Source organism: Bos indicus x Bos taurus, chromosome 13 (genome assembly GCF_003369695.1).
Source record: "Bos indicus x Bos taurus breed Angus x Brahman F1 hybrid chromosome 13, Bos_hybrid_MaternalHap_v2.0, whole genome shotgun sequence".
In the NCBI taxonomy this organism is placed as follows: Eukaryota; Metazoa; Chordata; class Mammalia; order Artiodactyla; family Bovidae; genus Bos; species Bos indicus x Bos taurus.
Genome location: NC_040088.1, coordinates 18,696,719 through 18,717,857, shown reverse-complemented (window position 1 = coordinate 18,717,857; position 21,139 = coordinate 18,696,719). Strand labels below are relative to the sequence as shown.

The 21,139-nt window shown below is 47.6% G+C and overlaps 1 protein-coding gene across 6 annotated transcripts in view; it reads left to right on the top strand.

Annotated features, from left to right (window-relative positions):
- CEP250 (centrosomal protein 250) overlaps positions 1-1,803 on the top strand; it is a 47,238-nt gene extending 45,435 nt beyond the window's left edge. For all 6 annotated transcript variants that reach the window (XM_027558703.1, XM_027558702.1, XM_027558704.1 and 3 more), the window contains one exon: positions 1,205-1,803. In XM_027558703.1, coding sequence (XP_027414504.1) covers positions 1,205-1,468 — 264 coding nt within the window. In that variant the 3' untranslated portion in view covers positions 1,469-1,803. The remainder of the gene's footprint in view (positions 1-1,204) is intronic.
- The last annotated feature ends 19,336 nt before the right edge of the window (positions 1,804-21,139 follow it).

The following is a 21,139-nucleotide window of genomic DNA, read 5'->3' as shown; positions in this document are numbered from 1 at the left end:
GTTCGTGCCTCAAAGAACTGCAGACCCCATGGGAGGCAAGCAGAGCCGTCCCAGCTCTACCTACTACACTGAGTGCACTTAACCTCTCCTATGCTTAGGGTGGGAGCGGGGAAGAAAGTATGCTCCAGGCCCCAGACCACCTACTGAGAAAGGGAAGGGAAGAAGGCTGAGGAGCAGACAGAGGATTCTCACAGGACAGCCTGAACCAAGCAGAAGCACCCGGGCCTCCTCCGCCCTCACATGCACGCTTGCAGGCAGGACTGTCATCAGCACACCAGGCAGAGCAGCCTGGCACAGGCGCCAGGATCCATACCCCAGAGCTCAGGTCAAGCTCCAGGAACCTGTTTCAAGTGCCTTCTTGCCTCTGAGGTCTCACCTGAAGATTCACCCTGTCTTGCAAGGCCCAGGAGTAATTAAAACTATGAAGTTCTGATTTCAGAACCTGTGCCAGAAATCAGTAGTCACTACTGGAAGGCCCTGACTATACCTCAAGCTCTCGCTTTGAATTCTGTTAGACTCATATAAAGTGATCGCTGAGACAGGCCCAGACTAGGATGAGGCAGGGCAGGCCTCCCTTTGGACCTGGAGCACCTCCTGAAGTTTTGCACTCGACGAGGAGCCTCTCTTGCCCCACCCTCATCCTGAATGTGCCCTGAGCTCCCAATAACTCCACCTCAGTGTACCCATCTGAGAAATGGATCAGTCAGTGATTCTCAACCCTTATACACATTAGAATCATCTGGGGAGCTTTGAAAAAAATTACTGATGCTCAGGCCTCATCTTGTCTAGTTAAGTCAGAATGTTTCTTAAAATCTCCCAAAGGGGCATGATGGAGCTTTCTATAGCAATTAAACCGTTCTGTATCTTGATTGAGATAGTAGTTATACATGAATATGTATGTTAGGAAATATGTTAAAATGTACTTAAAATCTGGGCATTTTATTACATGTAAACACATGAATAGTTTTGTTTTTTTACAAGCTCCCTCTTTGAGCCTCCTGTGCAGCCAGGATTGACAATCACTGGATTCTCTGATTCCCAACAGCCCTTGCCCTATATACTGTAAAGCCTAATCCTGAGATTCATGGGTGTGGAGTTGATTCAAAGGCTGGTCTGACAAGAGCCACAGGAGCCAAGCAAGGAGGGGGTGGGCAGCTTCAGGGTCCTCCATGGCTCTTGCCCTCTTGGTTTTCCTGCCCCCCAGGTGGCCCTCCTGCGAGCCCAGCTGGCCTTGGAGCGGAAGCAGAAGCAGGACTACATCGCCCGCTCGGTGCAGACGAGCCGTGAGCTGGCGGGCCTGCACCACAGCCTCTCTCACTCCCTCCTGGCCGTGGCCCAGGCCCCCGAGGCCACCGTCCTGGAGGCCGAGACCCGCAAGCTGGATGAGTCCCTGACTCAAAGCCTGACATCGCCCGGGCCCATCCTGCTGTGCCGCAGCCCCAGCCCTGCTCAAGGCGCCTCCAGGTAGCAGCCACAGCCTGGGAGCACGCAGACAGACAAGACGGCGGTAGAGTGGGTTGTGGCTGCTCCACACAGTTGCAGTTGGCCAGAACAAGTTCTGGCTCTGTGACCCAACCTGGGACCCCCAGGTCGGCGGACATTCCCAGGAAGAGGGGAGGAAACCCACAAGGCTGGGGGCAGGCCCCGACTCACAGGGGAATGAGGACACAACACTTGTTGCCAACCTGCAGTCACCCCGAGAATGCCTTGCCCTGGGTATCTGCAGCCTCTCTCGAGAACTCATTATCCAGTCCCTCACCCTCTGTCACCTCCCCCTTCAGTAATAAACCCTGGGTCTTGGCATTTGTTCTCTACTGCTGTCTTTACAGTATAGCTGGGAAACAGCAGTACATCAAGAGCATCTGTTAAGGAAGGCTTACTAAAGATTCCTGTCAGGCGGCATGAATTTGTCATCTGCCTGCATTCTGACAGAGACGAGCTGCAGAAGGCTCACAAGACAGAGCCCCTGTCCACAGGAAGCTTGAGCCCTGTTGACAGGACCAGGCAGACGCCCATCCCTGAGTCAGAGTCAGTTCTGTGTGCTGCCTAGAAGTGCTGTAGAAATGCCCGGGCCTGAGGCAGGAAGGTATGAACTGGCCCTCGAAGGCTGGAGAGGACTTGGGTGGGTGGCCAAGCATTCTGGTGAGAAGACTGGTCTGCCCTGTGGGATGGGCAGCGAGGGAGATGAGGGAGGGCCTTGGGGATCTAGATTTGAACTCAGGGGTAATGAGGAACCGTCATATGTTCTTGACTTAAAACTTGGTCTGGGCTTCAGAAACACTGAATGGGCTTTTGGCTAAAGTCAGTCGTCATGTTCAGAAGTTCTATCTGGCCTCATCCCCTTCTGTGCTGGGTGAGTGTCCTGAGGGTGTCCCTTTCAGGGCATATCAGATGCAACCGACTCTGGTCCTCTGTAGTCCAGCCATGGGTCAAACCAGGAAGGAGGATGGACAATGGCAGGACTCATCACTTGTGGCCTGACCTTGGTGGAGGCAGTGCGTAGGCTTAAGGCCTAGTATTGGCAGCTTCATCAAAGCCTAAGAGAACAGTCTTCTTCAGAGAAGCAGGCATGACCTTCCTCTGGCCCTCCAACCATAATCGGGTTCCTCTTACCTAAGCCTGGGAATGGAGCTAAGGCCGGCTAAGAGTGGGGAGGTTTGCGATCGGCACCACAGTACCCCAGACCTGTTTACCCCAAGGCTCAGGCCCCATTACATCCCATCGCACCACACAGCGTGGGAAGGAGGGTGTTTGCCACTGCTGGAGCTTGGTTTCAAAGCCCATGCATGGGACTCAACACGGATGCTCAGTAAAAAGTTACAGTTTAACCACCCCCTCTCCCCCACAGAGCTAAATCTGGAGCCCCCAAGATGCCGGCTGGTCCCCACCTCTAGTCAGATTCCCCGTGGCTCAGGATCCTTACCTGGCCTTTTCTACTCTAGAAGTTCTCAGGGACAAGCTTGATCTCTCTAGGGTCCTTAACTTTGTTTGGTCCCCAACTCTGGTTCTCTAGCTTAGAGGCTCACAGAGGGACCCTGTGGTCTGCCGTGGAGTTTCTTCTCAGTTCCATTATCTATAGGTCGTAAGCTGAGGCCTTAAGCCCCATACACCTTCTGGGACCAGGAAGAGAGTTTCCAGCACATGAAAGGCATTTTGGAGGCAGCCAAGCTAAGTCTTCATCCAGTAAATAGTTAATCTATACCTGCTTCTGCCTCCCCATCCAATCCTCAATAGCCCCTCACCCCACTCTGGATGTCAGGCCTGGGGCTCCCCTCTCCAGCAGATATTCCATCAGGCTTAGTCCTCTGTTCAATTATTAACTGTCGTCTTGCTTTCACCTTCTTAGCTTGTGTATGCTTTTCTGCTCCAACTTCCTAGAACACATTTTTCTTTTTAATATCTATTTATTTGACTGTGTTGGGTCTTAGTTGCAACACATGGGATTTTCCTCTCTAGTTGTAGCTCCAGAGCTCAAGTTCGGTAGTTGTAGAGTATGGGCTTAGTTGCCAAAGGGCATGTGGGATCTTGATTCCCCAACCAGAGATCAAACCTGCATCCCCTGCTCTGGAAGGTGGCTTCTTTACCACTGGAACACTGGGGAAGTCCCTATAATACACTTTGTTTAGCCAACAGTAGGGTCATCTGTTTGAATAGTCCTACCAGTCATGGAGCCAATTGCTCTTCTCATCTGCTCCAAACCCAGAGATCCGATCTGGAGAAGCATGGAGGAAAGCGTATGGGTCTTTGGGGCAGCACCCCACCTTGCTCCAGGGCATCAGGCCAGAGGTCCCTTTTCCTTCTTGTCACATGCAACAGGTCATAACAAGTGCAGTGAATCTGGCGGATGGGAATTCACTGTCTCATCTTCCAGCCGGTTCTCAAGGGTGCACTTGAGGATGGTGTGATTGATCTCCAGAACCTAGGGGAATGGAGATCAGAGCTGAGCATGTGGGTCTTCTCCATCCACAAATCCCCACCCTCCATCCTGCCTTCTCCTTTTCTGCGTTGATAGCAGCTGCTCGAGGCCCCAGAATCCTAAGAGCAGAGGACGTGAGAACTGAGTCGGAGTCTGGGCAATGTTCTTGTTTGCAGGGTGTGCTGGGTCTGGTGAGGGCTGCACCCTGTTCTCTTGCGCTTCATGCTTTGCATGTAAGAGCAACAGTTACCACATCGCAACCTAATTAACTTTGCTCATCTGCTTCCCCATGTGGGACTAGCAGCAACTTAAAGGCTGAAAAAGCTGCCTGGCATGAAGTAGAGAAGGGAAAGCTGGTAGTATACACTGACGGTGAAGACGGTGGGGAGAGTCTGATCAGACTGCAGAGTGAGGACAAGATCAACACTTACACCTAAAGGCTGAGGGCTGTCTGCTCCAACTCTGTGTCTCCAGCTGAGGAAAGGAGCCCTTTCATCTTGGCTCATGCCCTCTGCAGCCCACACTAGCTCCGGAGGCTTTGACTCCAGGAGAACATGGGCATTCCTCCAGGTGGAGGGCATTCTCCGGTGGGGTATGTGCAGGGAGATTCCATTGCCCACGCTGTTCTCAGAGCCTAGACATGCAGCCTGGTTCATTCTGCAGAGATAGGAAAGGATAATGTCAGGGAGGTGCTGGGGCTCAGCCTCACACTACTTACCACCCTCCCACCTGCTCTCCCAGAGTGCAATGCAGTGCTCATCAATGGTAATCCCGAATTCCCCACCGTACAGCCCAGGACAGGCATGAACAGGACTCGGTATGGCCGTGACCTGTGTATCAGCTGGAATAGCTCCTCCTCGGCCGGCTGGACCTGGGTTAGGTTTCCCAGCATTTATACCCATGGAGAAGAGACAGACCACTCACCACTTCACCCCTGTGTGCCAGCATAGAAGTGGAGGTGGGTCTGTGGGGTCACAAAGAGTCGGACGTGACTGAGCATCTAAGGGTTTTTTACTCTCATCTCAGCTCACGGAACCAGACCCTGGGGCAGCTAGTTGGTTTAGTTGTTTAATCTTAGGACACGTGAGGCCTTTCTTTAGCTGTTCCCCCCAACACCTCACCTCCTACTTCCTGTCCCACTGACCACCTACTCACTCCCATGGCTGAGGAAGGGACTACTTGAGCAATATGGAAATGCTGAGTCCTGCAGAGCCTGGGGGATGGTGAGCAGAGGCAGGGAGGAGGAAGGAGCAGGGGCCATCAGGGTTCTCTGAGCCATGAGATCCCTCCCCCAACCCCTTGATCCTGGGGTGCAGCTTAGCTCTGCTCAGGAAGCTGAGAAAGCAGGCAAGGGAGAAGGAAAGACAAGAACAAGGGGTCTCAAGGCCCTGACCCCCTGCAGTTTACTTTCTATGCTCCTGGGACCAGAGGGGTTTGCCTAGACCCTGACGGAGGTGAAGGCGAGGAGTGAGGCTTCTCCAGATAAAAAGGACTGTGTTCTCTGGCCCCGCTGAGAGTCTTGCCTGACACACTGGCAGCCCAGTATGGAGTGGACATTATGACATCTTTTTTCCTTCTTTTTTTTTTTTGGCCCCAAGGCATGTGGGGTCCTAGCTTCCCAACCAGGGGTCAAACCCACACCTCTGCATTGAGGGTTCGAACCCACAGCCCCTGCACTGGAAAGCGAAGTCTTAACCACTGGACCCCCAGGGAAGCCCTAGGACCTCTTTCTTCTTAGTCCTTTGTCACTAACGTCCCCAGCTCTTTATATGCCTTCGTAGCACCTGAAGCTTGGCACAGGTGGAAGGACTTGGAAGCAAAGAGTTGACCCCCTTGAATGGATCAATGGTCAGAGGAGAGATATGAGGGAAGGCAGTCATGTGTCCATCTGAGTGCGGGCACTCTCTGTTCCCAGCTAGTGGTCATCTGTGTGGAGGCAGGAGAGGGTAAGAATGTGTATTTAAATTTAGCTCTTCCTTAGTTATTTACTGCTACTAGTTGGGGTGCAGGAGTCAGGGGAAGCTCTTATTCAGGGCTTGATAAGCCGTACATTGTTCCTGCACCCCCTGTCTTGGTTCCCTGTCATTCCCTCTCCTGTTCTTCATATTCCAATCCTACCAAGAGTCTGAGGCTGGTTGCTGGCTAAGAGTTGTCTCATACACGAGCTGGTGGAATCTCTCGCCTTCTGCCATTGCAAGGTGCTTTGCAAGCCATGCAGGAGTCTTCGGCTCTAGCTCTCCTCCCTGTATACACGGCCACCTCTTCAGCTAGTCCACCCAAGCCCAAACGGGAAAATCCAATGGATGACATCAAATGGGCTGCTTGCTTCCCCCCTGCTCCTAATCCAACTTTTCACTCATTTGACAAATACTCATCAAACCTGTGTGTCACAGAACTTCACAACACATACTGAAAGGAGGAGCTCATCTCCAGGGCCTGGTGGCAGAGAAACTGAGCATGACCTGGGTGCCAGGAGGAGACTCACTGGCCAGGAAGAGCATCACAGAACATGTTGGAGGAAGAGCGGGCTTCAGGGCCCTTTCAAAGTGTTTGCCAAGCCAGTTGGGTACACTGGGTATGTGGCGTCAAGGGCTACATCTGTGGGTCCTGGGACCAATGGCCACTCTGGGAGTTGTACCAGCTAGCCCGTCAGGTGAGACTTTTCCGACCAAAGAGCAGAAGCACCAGGCACAGGTGAGCCATCAAGGCAGCATGCCAACCTAGAGCCCATCATGAAGGCTTCATTCCTATCCATGGGACAACTCACAGGCCAAGAGGCAGGCTGACTCAGACAGCAGGCACTGGAAAAGGAGGAAGCTGTGGCCACAGACTCCAGCAGTATCCACTGCCCCATGGCCTTCATCATTTCCTCAACCCTGTTCACCACACCTCCTTATAACATATCTCTCACCACCCCAGCCACCTGCTGAGCCCTGCAGGGTGCTCTGCTGGAGGCTGAGAGGAGGGAGGGGAGAGGTGCTTTTGGTGCATCCTGTGACCTCCCCAGAGGAAAAGGGGTTGATGCCCAGTGGGATCCTTCATGCTAGCCCAGTAGTATCAGGGACCCCACCGCACAGGTCACACTGTGAGCTTTTGCATATAGGCTTTGTGGGTAAGACTGCCTTCACCTTGGCATTCAGCCCAGGGTCCAGCTGACAAGGGAGGGCATGGAAATCAAGTACAATGGGCACAGGAATGAAAAAGGCAAGAAAGGCCTGTGTGGTGCCTCTCTGAGGAGGTGCTGCTGCTAAGTCACTTCAGTCGTGTCTGACTGTGCGACCCCATAGACGGCAGCCCACCAGGCTCCCCTGTCCCTGGGATTTTCCAGGCAAGAACACTGGAGTGGGTTGCCATTTCCTTCTCCAATGCATGAAAGTGAAAAGTGAAAGTGAAGTCACTCAGTCGTGTCCGACCCTCAGTGACCCCATGGACTGCAGCCTTTCAGGCTCCTCCGTCCATGGGATTTTCCAGGCAAGAGTACTGGAGTGGGGTGCCATTGCCTTCTCCGTGAGGGGGTGCTGGCTACTCCCAAAGCGAACTTGTCAAGTATGAGGCAGAGAGGGGAAAGGAGGGCCTTTGTTCCCTCTTGAGCAAAGAACCTACAAGAAAATATAATATGGTTAAAGTAAATTTCTATCCAACCAAACTTTGGGGGTGGGGGTAGTTTTTCTGTTTGCTTTCGCTTTTTTGTCACGAGCTTTGTGGAATCGGGCTTCCCTGGTGGCTCAGAGGTTAAAGTGTCTGCCTGGAATTCAGGAGACTCGGGTTCGATCCCTGGGTTGGGAAGATCCCCTGGAGAAGGAAATGGCAACTCACTCCAGTACTCTTGCCTGGAGAATCCCATGGAGGGAGGAGCCTGGTAGGCTACAGTCCATGGGATCACAAAGAGTCGGACACGACTGAGCGACTTCATTTTCACTTTGTGGAATCTTAGTTCCTTGGTCGGGGATTGAACCCAGGGCTGCAGCAGTAAAATCGTGGTGTCCTAAGCCTGTAGTGAAGTCACTCAGTCATGTTCGACTCTTTGCAACCCCATGGACTGTAGACTGCCTGGCTCCTCCGTCCATGGGATTTTTCCAGGCAAGAATACTGGAGTGGGTTGCCATTTCCTTCTCCAGGGGATCTTCCTGACCCAGGGATCAAATCCAGGTCTCCTGCATTGCAGGCAGACTCTTTACCATCTGAGCCATTAGGGAATCCCTGGACCCAGGGAATACCCTTGATTTCATTTATTTCCAAGGAAACAACTGCACACACATGGTTAAAAATGAAATAGAAAAGAAGGCAGCAGTTTCCCACTCCATTCTTTTCTAACCACTTTCCAGGGGAGCAACCAGTTTTTTAAACTCTGCTTTCATCGTGGATAACTTTATTCCTCTAAATGATGATTATACGATGCCATATGGGTCCAGTTATCTGCAACAAGATGGTGACAAGCGCACTGCCCACACCTTTGGGAATTCTTGAGCTCTAGCTCTGAGCCAGACACTGAGCACACCTCTGTGCCCTTAGGGGAGCAGGTAAACATGCTCTCAGCTGTACCAGGGATGTTTTCATCTTGTCAGGTTATGTGTGGTTGTGGGGCGGCCAAAGTAAGAACGGAGTGGGTGTGTTTTGGATACCCAGTGACTGAAAACCCTCATTGACAGGTTCTTGGCTCACCTTGAATACTGTTTCTACCAAAAAGGCAAGATAAATGCTTCTCCCCCACTCCCATTTAATATAATAGTTTCCTCTGATTGTTTTGATATCTCTCTGAGTGTCAATATGGACTCAAGGATTTTTTATATATCTACTGTGACTTATCTGTGACAGTTGCTATTTTTGATGCTCAAATTGTCCCATATTTGTTGTGCAGGTTTTCCTTGTACTTTTCTCGTCCAGGCCTGAAACTTTTAGATTAGTGGGGAAAAGTATTTAGAAAATGAAATCCACATTCCAGAGTTGATCGTTGTCTCTGGGATGTTAGTGTGGCTTTTGGACTCACAGACAACGTATTTTGAAAACTGTGAGTTTGAGATGGGAGTGGTTGCACACAATGTGAATATGCTTAATGCCACTGAACTGTATACCTTCAAATGACCATTTTTATGTATATTTTACCATAAAACATAACATAAAATTGAGCTCACAGTGATATTTCCTGTTTGAATTTATAATGTCCCAGGGGTTTTACTCTCCCTGTCCGATTTTGTATTTGGTTCCTAATAATATTAATAAAATTACGTATTTATTGTATGATATTTATTATATAGTTTATAATATTATAATAAATTAAAATATTACAGTATTATAATCAAAGTCTACTGAGTAAAATTTAAAATTTCTTTGTGGTTCTTTTTGTCCACAGAATCTATGCTACAAGGGATATACAGTGTATTGAATTTTAAAGGAACTTTACCTCTTTCCCTGGTGATTGTGTTAGCAATTTGATGTATAGTTGGGTTCACTTAATGTGTTTTCAACTTTAGGCTTTGCTTTTTCCTCTTTTTCATTTAATTTTACTTTTTGATAAGGTAAAAATATATATGTGACATAATGAAATGTTCACTGTTGAGAATCTAGAAGAGAAAGTAGTCCTTTAATGTCACCATGTGGGGTTTCCTGGCAGAGTGATCTTCATCCAGGGTACTTCTGAAGCCCTTATCCCTCTCTGACACTCAGAGTCCTCTTGACCCCCTGTCAGCCTCCGGGGGCCTCCAGTGGGCTGAACTGGCTGGAGGCCATCTCAGTTGTAAACAGCAACCTTCCCCTCACACTGCAGCTTAAGGATGACCTGTTGCTCTTCTTTAAAACTGTGCATGTTGGTCTTGAACCAATATTTATCATCCCAGTAATGGGACCACCTCATGAGCTGGTCTGTCCCAAAACCAAACAAGGATACCTGGGAGATGGGGTAAGAGAGAAGAGGGCTCTGGGGTAGCAGGCTGGATCCCAGGCTGCCTCCACACCCACTGAGCATTCCTTCACCAAACATTCACTTAATGTGAAGGGCGACAGGCTGTTTCCTGGAGCTGGGAGAAGAACAGAGCTCACCTTCCCCAGGGAAGACTCTGAACACACAGAGCCCAGGAAAGAGAGTTGATTCTCATCATGTTGAAGGAAAAGAGAGGATTCCTTGGGGAAACAAGAGGAGGGCACTGCAGGCAGGGGAACAGCATGTGAAAGGCCCAAGGCAGATGTTTAGGGAACCGAGAAGCCCATAGAGAGTGCTGGTAGAGATGAGGGGAGTGGAAGGGTCAGACCACGCAGGATCTTGAAAACCAGCCAGACAACTTTGGGCTTAACCTGAAGTCCCTGGGAAAACAAACACTTTTAGTGGCAAAGGGATGAAGTTCTATGAGCTGCAGACCGCGTCTTATACCTGGTCACAGGTGTGCAAGGCATACAACAGAGTTATGAACCCCAGAGATGGAAAGTGACCATGTTTTCCCAGCCATCTCTGCTGGATGTACTAAAGGAAGCTCAGGCTGATCACTGAGACCTGGGGAGATGGAGGAGGGTGGTGACCTGATGTCCATCCAGTGGTCGCCCAACCCAACTCACTGCATTTTACTCCTTCCCCTTTTCCCTCCTGGGTCCCTCACCTTGTCTTCCTTCTCATTACTTCCACGGGTGACCTGGACTATCCGAAATCTAAAACAAGATTGAGGTGGGGGAGTTTCAGCATCATTTGACACAGCCGTCCCCAAACTTAGGTAAGCCTGGGGGGTGCCCTGATAGATAGCAAGGGTCTCTCCAGAGTTCCCACTATCCTCCTTACAATGTCCTACCCTCCACCACCACACCCAGGATTTTCTGCCTTCTGAATGATGCTGTCTTTCTGCACTATGTCCATGACGCACTTCAGACCAGATGAATTCAGAGGAAGCAGCAGCAGCTGGGCACCAGGGTCCTGAGGGCTGTCTATCTCGGGGTATGTAACGCACACAGTGGTCCTTCTTCCCACGTCCGCCTCAAAGCCTTGGACAGGTGCCTGGTTCATCCTGGAGAGAAAAGCAGGATAGATGTTTTGGGGAGGAGGAGGATTTGTCGTGACCTTCCTGGTCTCCACCTTTCACCCTGCACTCACCTGAGGACCACATCATGTTGGTCAATCTTTAGGCCAAGGCCAGAGTCCAATAGGAACTTTGAGTTTCCAACCTGCACAAGTCCAGCACCCCACACGGTCCAGTGGGTGTGTGGAAGGCCCTTTGGGTGGCTGCTGATTCTGATTCCCAAACTCCTCTGACTCCATGCCCTAAAGTTCATAGGAATGCAGGAGGGAGAGATATAGGGGGTTTTCCCAGGCTCCCACCACCTATAGAAGAGGGTTAGAGCCTGGGGCCATGGAGAGAGAGACGGCCAGGGCCTGGGGTTGGGGGTGGGGACTGGACAGAGACCAAGAATGTGCACTGACCAACCACTATAGCAAAGCATCAAAGGACATGGGCACTTCTGACCTCATCAAGGGCTCAACGTCCATCTCAAAGCGTTCATCAAACCAGACAGACTCTCCGGGAATGCCGAGGCAGGTGGAGCACTCATGGACCTCAGATGAACAGATACACTTTCTTAAAGAGTTCTGGGGGCAGTCGCAGGTCTTTGAGTGATTTCCGGGCATCTTACGAAGGTCATTCTGGCTAGACTTCTGCTCCAGAAGGAAGACCATCAGCCACAAGGTAGGCACACAGGTGGCTAGCAGATGCAGCTTCAGATATCGAACCCTCATCTCTGGCCCAGACGCTGGTGCCCCAGCAGGCAGTAGATTGGCCCTGACATCATGTAGTGGGAAGGAGAAAGGGCTGGGGTCATCAGACATCCCCAGCATCCCTTGTCCTAGAAGCTTCCATTCCTTCTCCAACCCTTTACACCACACACCCTCTCAACACCTTACCTCTCACCTCCTCAGCCACCTGCTAAGCACTGGAAGGAACCCTGCCAAGGCCTGGGCTCAAGGCTGAAAGGACAGGAGAAGTGTCACTTGGTGAGCTCGGTGGTCTCCCGGGGAGACTGGTGTCCAATGAGGTCTTTCACACTGGCCCAGTTATATCTGGGGCCTCATCACAGAGAATGCATTGTGACCTCCTCTGCACAGGCCTCTTGACAAACTCCCCACCCCCACCAACACACACAGAGTCAGGCTGACAAAGGAGGTATGGATTTAAGCTCAAGGGGACAGGAGGGTGAGGGAGCGGTGGCCATGTGCCAAGTCTGCTGTGGAGGAACAGGAGATCCAGAAGGCAAGGACATGACTTAGTCACTCAGTCATGTCCAACTCTTTCTGAACCCATGGACTGTAGCCCACCCGGCTCCTCTGTCCATGGGACTCTCCAGGCAAGAATACTGTAGTGGGTAGCCATTCCCTTCTCCAGGGGGATCTTCCCAACCCAGGGATTGAACCTGGGTCTCCTGCAATGCAGGCAGATTCTACCGTCTGAGCCACCAGAGAAGCCCTGGAACCTTTTTTTGGTCAGAGAGAATTTACCATTTTGACAAAAGTGAATATTTGGTGTAGTCACCCCTTGAAACCTCTCAGGAGTTGAATTTCTTCTTCTTTTTTTTTTTCCTTTAAGGTTGTTACCAAGATAAGTATTTGAAAACTTTTTCCCCCAAAAATCGCAGGATTCAGAAAGACTTCTAATGTGGAGCGGCAGCCTCCCAGCCTCCCTGACTCCTTACCCTGAGGCCCCTCCTCAGAGGCCTCCTCTTCTAACTATTCTCCGGGCATTTGTTTCCATATGTCTAAATAATATGCTTACATAACTGTATCGTGATATTACATACAGACTACCTGCTGTAAATAATCATATCATTATGTTTAGTAATAACCACCTGCTCACTTCGTGACTTTACACATTGGACTCTCTGTTTCTCATTCTGTCACATCAAGACAAGGTTTCTTAAAGCCTTGTTCTCTGAGATGAGGATATTGTGTCTGTACGCTTCTCTTTTTTAAGTGCTTATTTATTTCCCTGTGCCAGGTCTTAGTTGCGGTATGTGGGATCCAGTTCCCTGACCAGGGATTGAACCCAGGCCTCCTGCATTAGGAGTGTAAAGTCTTAGCCACTGGACCACCAGGGGAGCCCTGTGTCTGTATACTTCTATTTGCCAATTTTTTCCTTTTTGTCCTTCCCAACATTGGCAAGCGAAACTTTACATCATAAAGGATAACGTTCAGATTCTGTTGTGTAAGCAATCTGTTGTATCATTACTTTTCACATGCTTTGTTTATAGCAATGCCATCCAAAAGAAATATTCAAGCCACATGTATAATTTTCTAGTGGCCGTAGTCTAATAAAAAAATAAAAGGAAGTGGAGAAAATAAATTTGAATAATATATTTAACCCAGTATGTCTATATATTATCATTTCAACACGTTCTTGATACAAAATATTAAAATTTTGCATTCTTTATTGAAACTAAGTCTTCTAAATAAGAATTGTATTTTACACTCACAGTATTCATGGTATATCTAAATCTTAACATTCAGTTTTCATCAAAAATACATGATCTATTTAAAAAAATTTTACAACCTGAAAAGTAGATCTGCAAACTCCAGTTAAAACAAGTATACTTAGAAGTGTTCCAAAAACTGAATTGCATTCATCTTAAATTTTAGATTGTTTAAAATTAATTTTTTGTTGTATTTCTTTTTTGGCCTTACCATGCCACATTTGGGATCTTCGTTCCCCAACCAGGGAATCAAATTCACAGCTCCTGTGGTGGAAGCATGGATTCTTAATCACTGGAAGCTCAGGGAAAGTCTCAGTTAGAAATTCCCTGGTGGTCCAGCAGTTAAGGCCTCATGCTTCCACCACAGGGGGCATGGGTTCGATCCCTGGTCAGGGAACTAAGATCCCACATGCTGTGTGCCACAGCCCCAAAAAATAATTAATTAAAATTTCAATTTCTCACTAGATACATTCACTAACTCTTCCACCATACTGAATGGCAGAGGATTATAGGCTGATTCTGAAAGTCAAATGTCTGTTCTTAGTGTTTATAATATTGCAACTAGGTAAGCATTGTTTCCTATATAATCTAGTAGTAAACTAGGGCTACTTTCCTCTTCAGATCAGATCAGATCAGTCGCTCAGTCGTGTCCAACTCTTTACGACCCCATGAATTGCAGCACGCCAGGCCTCCTTGTCCATCACCAACTCCTGGAGTTCACTCAGACTCACATCCATCGAGTCAGTGATGCCATCCAGCCATCTCATCCTCTGGCGTCCCCTTCTCCTCCTGCCCCCAATCCCTCCCAGCATCAGAGTCTTTTCTAATGAGTCAACTCTTCGCACAAGGTGGCCAAAGTACTGGAGTTTCAGCTTTAGCATCATTCCTTCCAAAGAAATCCCAGGGCTGATCTCCTTCAGAATGGACTGGTTGGATCTCCTTGCAGTCCAAGGGACTCTCAAGAGTCTTCTCCAACACCACAGTTCAAAAGCATCAATTCTTCGGTGTTCAGCCTTCTTCACAGTCCAACTCTCACATCCATACATGACCACAGGAAAAACCATATAGCCTTGACTAGACGAACCTTTGTTGGCAAAGTAATGTCTCTGCTTTTGAATATGCTATCTAGATTGGTCATAACTTTCCTTCCAAGGAGTAAGCATCTTTTAATTTCATGGCTGCAGTCACCATCTGTAGTCATTCATTAAAATTCCCTAGGAAAAAAGCTACGTAAGAAATGAAATTTCTAAATCTTTGTACATCTAGAAAAGTCATTATTCTGCCTATTGTGAGTAGCACTGTGTCCCCCTCCAAAAAATTAGCTTCAAGTCTGGACCTCTGGTACCAGTGAATGTGACCTTGTTTGGAAATAAGGTCTTTGCAGGTTAAAGTAAGTTCATACTGGTTTAGGAAGGGCCCTAATCCAATGACTGGTGTCCTTATGAAAAAGGGAAAATGTAGAAAGAGAAGACACAGGGGGAGAGTGCCATGTGAAGATGGAGGCAGAGAGTAGATTGCTGTGTCTGTCTACAAGATCAAAATGGTAAGAATTGCTAGCAACCACCAGAAGCTGGGAGAGAGGCATGGGACAGATTCTCACTCAGATCCCACAAAGGACATCAACCTGAAGTTTGGACTTCTAGCCTCCAGAACTGTAAGATAATAAATTTCTGTTGTTTTAAGCTACCAGTTGTTGTTGCTTAGTCGCTAAGTCGTGTCTGACTCTTTTGCGACCCCATAGACTGTAACCTCGGAGAAGGCAATGGCAACCCACTCCAGTACTCTTGCTGGAAAATCCCATGGATGGAGGAGCCTGGTGGGCTGCAGTCCATGGGGTCGCGAAGAGTCGGACACGACTGAGGGACTTCACTTTCACTTTTCACTTTCATGCATTGGAGAAGGAAATGGCAACCCACTCCAGTGTTCTTGCCTGGAGAATCCCAGGGATGGGGGGCCTGGTGGGCTGACGTCTATGGGGTCCCACAGAGTAGGACACGACTGAAGTGACTTAGCAGCAGCAGCAGCAGCAGCAGCAGGACTGTAACCTAGGCTTCTCAGGTGGCGGTAGTGGTAGAGAACCTGCCTGCCAATGCAGAAGACATAAGAGACGTGGGTTTGATCCCTGGGTTGGGAAGATCCCCTGGAGGATGGCATAGCAACCTACTTCAGTATTCTTGCCTGGAGAATTCCATGGGCAGAGGAGGCTGGCAGGCTACAGTCCATAGAGTTGCAAAGAGCTGGACACAACTGAAGCGACTTAACATGCATGCATGGACTGTAGCCTGCCAGGTTCCTCTGTCCATGAGATTTTCCAGGCAAGAATACTGGAGCAGGTTGCATTTCCTTTTCCAAGCAATCTTCCTGATCCAGGGATCAAACCAACATCTCTTATGTTGCCTGCATCGGCAGGCAGGTTATTTACCACTGAGTCACCTGGGAAGCCCCTTTAAATTACCTAGTTAGTGGTAATTTGTTATGGCAACCCTAGGAAACTAATACAATGCCTTTGGGTTTGATTGATAGTTTGGGTATAAAGGAGTGTAGGTTAAAACAAAAACCAAAAGAATGTTCTGTCATCGTCTAACCTTCATTACTGTTGGTGAGAGTACGATTTTCTGATCCTTTTTAACTGTAGCAGTTGGAATTCTTGGTCTCAGAAACAGACTGTGGTAAACTTAACCAGAAAGACAATTCACTGGTTAAATATCAAGAAGCTTACAGAATAGATGTGAAAGCTAGAGAACCGGGGTGAGGCTCTAACCAAGGGAGGCAAGATGTAGCCAATGACTCTTCCAGGAATGGCCAAGGATAACAAAATAGAACCCTTGACGCTGTGGGACACAATGGTAGTTTAAGTATGGCCACAAATTCTTTTTGGTTCGTTACATTAGGAATAGGAGTCCATTTCCCCAATTCTTGAATCTGGAGTCATTGTATGACTTGACGTAACCAATGGAATACTGTGTAAGTGACACTGTGTGATGTCTAGCCTCAGCCTTGCAGTTTCCAATCTTATAATACCTCCTCCATCATTGAAGAAGTCTGCGGTGAAAGATTACACAGAGAGAGAGGCTTAGCCTCCAACAACTCCAGCCATCCATTCCAAAAGAAACTTAAAAAGAGTGGATATATGTATTTGTATAACTGATTCACTTTGCTGTACAGCAGAAACTAACACATTTGTAAATCAATTGTAAATAAACTATACTCCAATAAAAAATTTTTTTAAAGAACATTAATACCATTGAAGACACTGGGTGCTCTTTTTCCCCGACCAGATGATAACACCACCAGGAATTTTGTGTTTTTCATTCCGTTGGCTTTTTCTTTTTGCAACATCTATATATAACAAGGACTTCCCTAGTAGTCCAGTGTTTAAGAATCCATCTGCCAATGCAGGGGATACAGATTCGATCCCTGGTCCAGGAAGATCCTGAGAGGGTAACAGGCAGGAAGGCCAGGGGTCTCCAAATGGAGGAAATAGCCTGCAAGTGTCAGACATTTTTATCTCTCTTAAGCGGCAGGAGGAAACAAACTAGCAATATTTTTTCCTTCTCTATACAAATTTAAAGGGAGGTTTCTCTTAAAATACTGTGTTGCCATAATGACACCTGGTTTCGCCTAGAGATAACCAATGCCTTTTTCTTATGGAAATGTCCGACTTAAGCTATGCTAATGTACTATGCCTTTACCTCAAACTCTGTCTCCAAGTCGGTTCCGCCTCTCGGCCCAGAACCTACTTGACAAACCAGTATGGATATTGTTCCCCTAATCTATGTAAATGAAACTATTTGTATGGTGGTCTGCCCTTCTTCAAGATTCAAGTTAATCATTTTATGGCCCAGGAGAAACCATTTGGCGCCAAGATTATCCCAAAATGCATCTTATGGGTGAGGGGCCCGGTGCCATTCTGAATTTTAAGACATTCCTTTCTTTCATTAACAGACTGCTAGTGACTATATAACATCCAACTGAAGATTAGCAGGGGGGTACTCTTTCTGCCCCCTTCTGATGCCTTTGTCAGAAGCTTTCTCTATCTCCTTTATACTTTAATAAAACTTTATTACACAAAAGCTCTGAGAGATCAAGCCTCATCTCTGGCCCCGGATTGAATTCTTCTCCTCCGGGGTCCAAGAATCCCGGTGTATTCGCGTGATTCAACAACAACCTTTCAATCCCACATGCCAAGGGGCTGGGGCCCTCAAGCTGAAATACTGAAGCCCACCCTAAAGCCAATGCTTTGCAACAAGAGAAGCCACTGCAATGAAAAACCCGCGCACTGCAGCTAGAGAGTAGCCCGCACCTGTGCAGCAACAGAGACCCAGTACAGCCAAAATTTGTTTAAAAATCTATGTATAACTAAACAATATATTATTTAATTTTGTGTGTTTTTAAAAGTTATGGATATAATCATATGTGTTTTCATGCAAGCGCTTTTCTTCTTGAGGTGAAATTCACATTACATACACTGAGCCATTTAAGAACACATTTCTGTGGCATTTAGTGTATTCAGTGTCACGCAGCCAGCAGCTCCCTCTACTTTCAAGACTTCTTCATTCAACACCCCATAAAAACACACCATGCCAATCAAATAATCACTCATTGTTCTGCCTAACCCCCAACCCCTGGTAACCATGCATCTGTTTCCTGCTTCTAAGAATTTGCCCATTGTGGGTACATCACACAAAATGAATCATACGATATGTGACCTTTTGTGTCTGTCTTTGAAACTGCACAACTCAGATGGGATTCGAACCCAGGCAAAATTCAGGTTGGGGGGGATGGTGCTACCACGTGGCATATGGGATATGACTTCCCAGACCAGGCATCAAACCTACTTCCCCTGCGTTGGAAGCATGGAGTCCTAACCACTGAACTACCAGAGAAATCTGTGTTTTTTTGGTTTTATTTGCCATACCGCATGACTTGTGGGATTTTTGTTCCCCAGCTAGGGACTAAACCCGGGCCCTCAGCAGTGAAAGCATCCAGTCCTCACCGTGGATCACCAGGGATTCCCTCGAATCCACCGCCTTTTATTTACTTATTTATTTTAATTGGAGCCTAATTGCTTTACAGTGTTGTGTTAGTTTCTTTACAACTGCCTTTTAATTGAAACCACACACTTGGTCTGAGGACTTAATGAACCTCAGGCTCTTTATGTCTCAGTGCAGAAGGAATTCAGCAAGAGGCAAAGTGAAAAGTAAGAAGTAGATTTATTTGTTTGTGGAGACAGATACACTCTCTATGGACAGAGTGTGAGCCATCTCAGAGGCGAAAACCTGCAAGGTTACACATTCCATAGACAGAATGCAATCCATCTCAAAAGGCTTGAGATCAGTTTTTACGGGCTAGGTAAGCTCATAGGCTAACAAAAGGGAGGCTCGTTCCAACTATTTTGGGGAAGGCACAGAAATTTCCAGGATTCAGGCCACTGCTCACTTTTTAGCCCTGTATGGTTAGAACTGTCATGGTGCCTGTGGGCGGTGTCACTTAGCAAATGTTGATGTATTACAATGAGTGTATAATGAGGCTCAAGATCCACTGGAAGTTGAATCTTCTGCCTTCTTGGACCTAGTTGGTTCTAACCAATTTATATTGTATCTTCAATGACTATGTCATTCTTTTAAAAGTTATGCCCTGTCCCCTTCCCTCCTACTTCAGCTTCTTTTACTTATGTTTTTGCGGTTCTTCCAAGTTGTAGCATGTGTTAATACTCTGCCCTCTTCTGATGGCTAAATAATATTCCACTGTATGGACATGCCACAGTTTGTCTATTCACCATTTGAGAGACATTTGGATTGTTTCCACCTTTAGGCTATCATGAATAGTACTGCTATAGACATTTGGGTTCGAGTTTCTGGGCAGACATGTTTTCATTTCTCTTGGGGACCTACCTAAGAGTGGAATTGCTGGCTTACATGGTAATTCTATGTTTAACTTTCTGATGAACTGCCAGGTTATTTTCCATAGGAATGAGGCACTGAGCTGCTGCCCATAGAACTCACTAACTTTATCACATACTCACCAAGTTCATGGAACTGCAGAAGAGCTACAAAGACTTAGTTTTGATTCCAGATCTAGCAAATTAATGAAGTAAAAGATAACCTAAAAACTTTCCTACAATAAAAATCCAGTCTGCTGGTCAAAACATAGTTTTAACTTTTAAAAATTATATTTATTATTGAATGTATAATATGGATCTGTGGGACATAGTCCAAAAGGTATAAAAAGTAAGTGAAAAGAAGGATTCTGTCCCTTTCTTGCTCCCCTCCTACCCAGTCTCTTCCCCAGAGGCAACTACCACTCAAGTGTCTTGTTTATCTTTCCTGAGTTAATTGGTAATTTTGCAAGCATATACATCTATAGTGTTTAATAAAAAGTATTTTAAATGCAGACCAGAGGTTAAAAGAAAACAGGAAGCCCCTAGATGTCAGAAATGAAAAGAGAACTGAAAAACAGTATTGGGGGGGCGGTGCTTAAGATGCTTAAGGGGCTGCCCAGAAACTTAGAAGTTTAATGCTCATGCAGGCAGAGGACCTTGATCCTAGGGGAGGCAGAGAATCAGAACAGAGGCCCCCACAAAACACTGGGAACCTCAAACAGCTGAATCTTTGGTGAAAAGCTGGGCTCCCCCAAAATACACCCACCAGCATAGGATGATATAAGCAAGCTTATCTCTTTTGTCCAGTGGGAAATGAACTTCTCTGGATACTCAGTCTGGGTCTGCACTTGGCATGGAGCTGGCTCTAAATTTACACCACCTGCATGATCCAGGGGACCAGGCATAGAAATTAATGCAGATATTGTCCCTGAGCTACAAAAGTCAAGTCGGGCCCTTCCTCCCCAACACTGTCCTCGAAGGGAGGAGAATCAGGCCAGGATTTTATTCAGCACCAGACTGATCACTATACAATTTCCTCTTGCCCTTTATCCCTGAATGTCCCCAGAGTCCTGCCGCAACTCCAAGACTCCCTTGCATTCAGGCCCAAAGGACAAGGACTTGTGTGGACTTGTGTGAACAGCGAGTTTGTCCACTGTAGCTGACCTCCATTTCTGCTTCTTGCTGAGCATGGACAGAATCTCTGTTGGTCTGATTAGCATCCTCCCAGTAAGGGGACCACCTCCTTTGCTTTTCTGATCCAGATCCAAAGCGGGAATCCTAGTGGATGAGAGAGGGATGTATGTGTCAGCAGGCTGAATCCTGTCTTCATCCCACCACCCTTCATTCAACATCAAGGGTGACCAGCTGCCTCCTGAAGCTAGGAGAACGGAGCTCACCTTCCCCAGGGGAGACAGAGTCTGAGCACACAGTGTGACCCCAGACCCCAGAAAAGAGCATCATACGATTCTCATCGTACTGGAAGAAGAGAAGGTTCTTTGGGGAGACAAGAGAAGGGCATCCCAGGCAGAGGGAGCAGCATGTGAAAAGGCATGAGGCAGCTGGCATGTGTGTGGAACTGAGAAACCCGTGGTGTGAGCCTGGGAGAGATGAGGGGAGGCGAGAGGTCAGACCACACAGGGTCTTGGAAGCTAGGCAGAAACTTTTAGACTCTATGCTGAAGGCATAGCTTGGAAAAGTTTTGTTTTGTTAATTTTTTGGCCATACCACAAAGCATGTAGGATCTTAGTTACCCGACTAGGGATCAAACCTGCATCCCCTGCATTGAAAGTGTGGAGCCTTAAGCACTGGACCACCAGCAGGGAAAAGTTTTAAGTGAGGAAAGAACAAGGATCTTTACTGAGTCACAGGTACGCAAGGCCCAGAACAGAGCCATGAGCCCCCAAGAT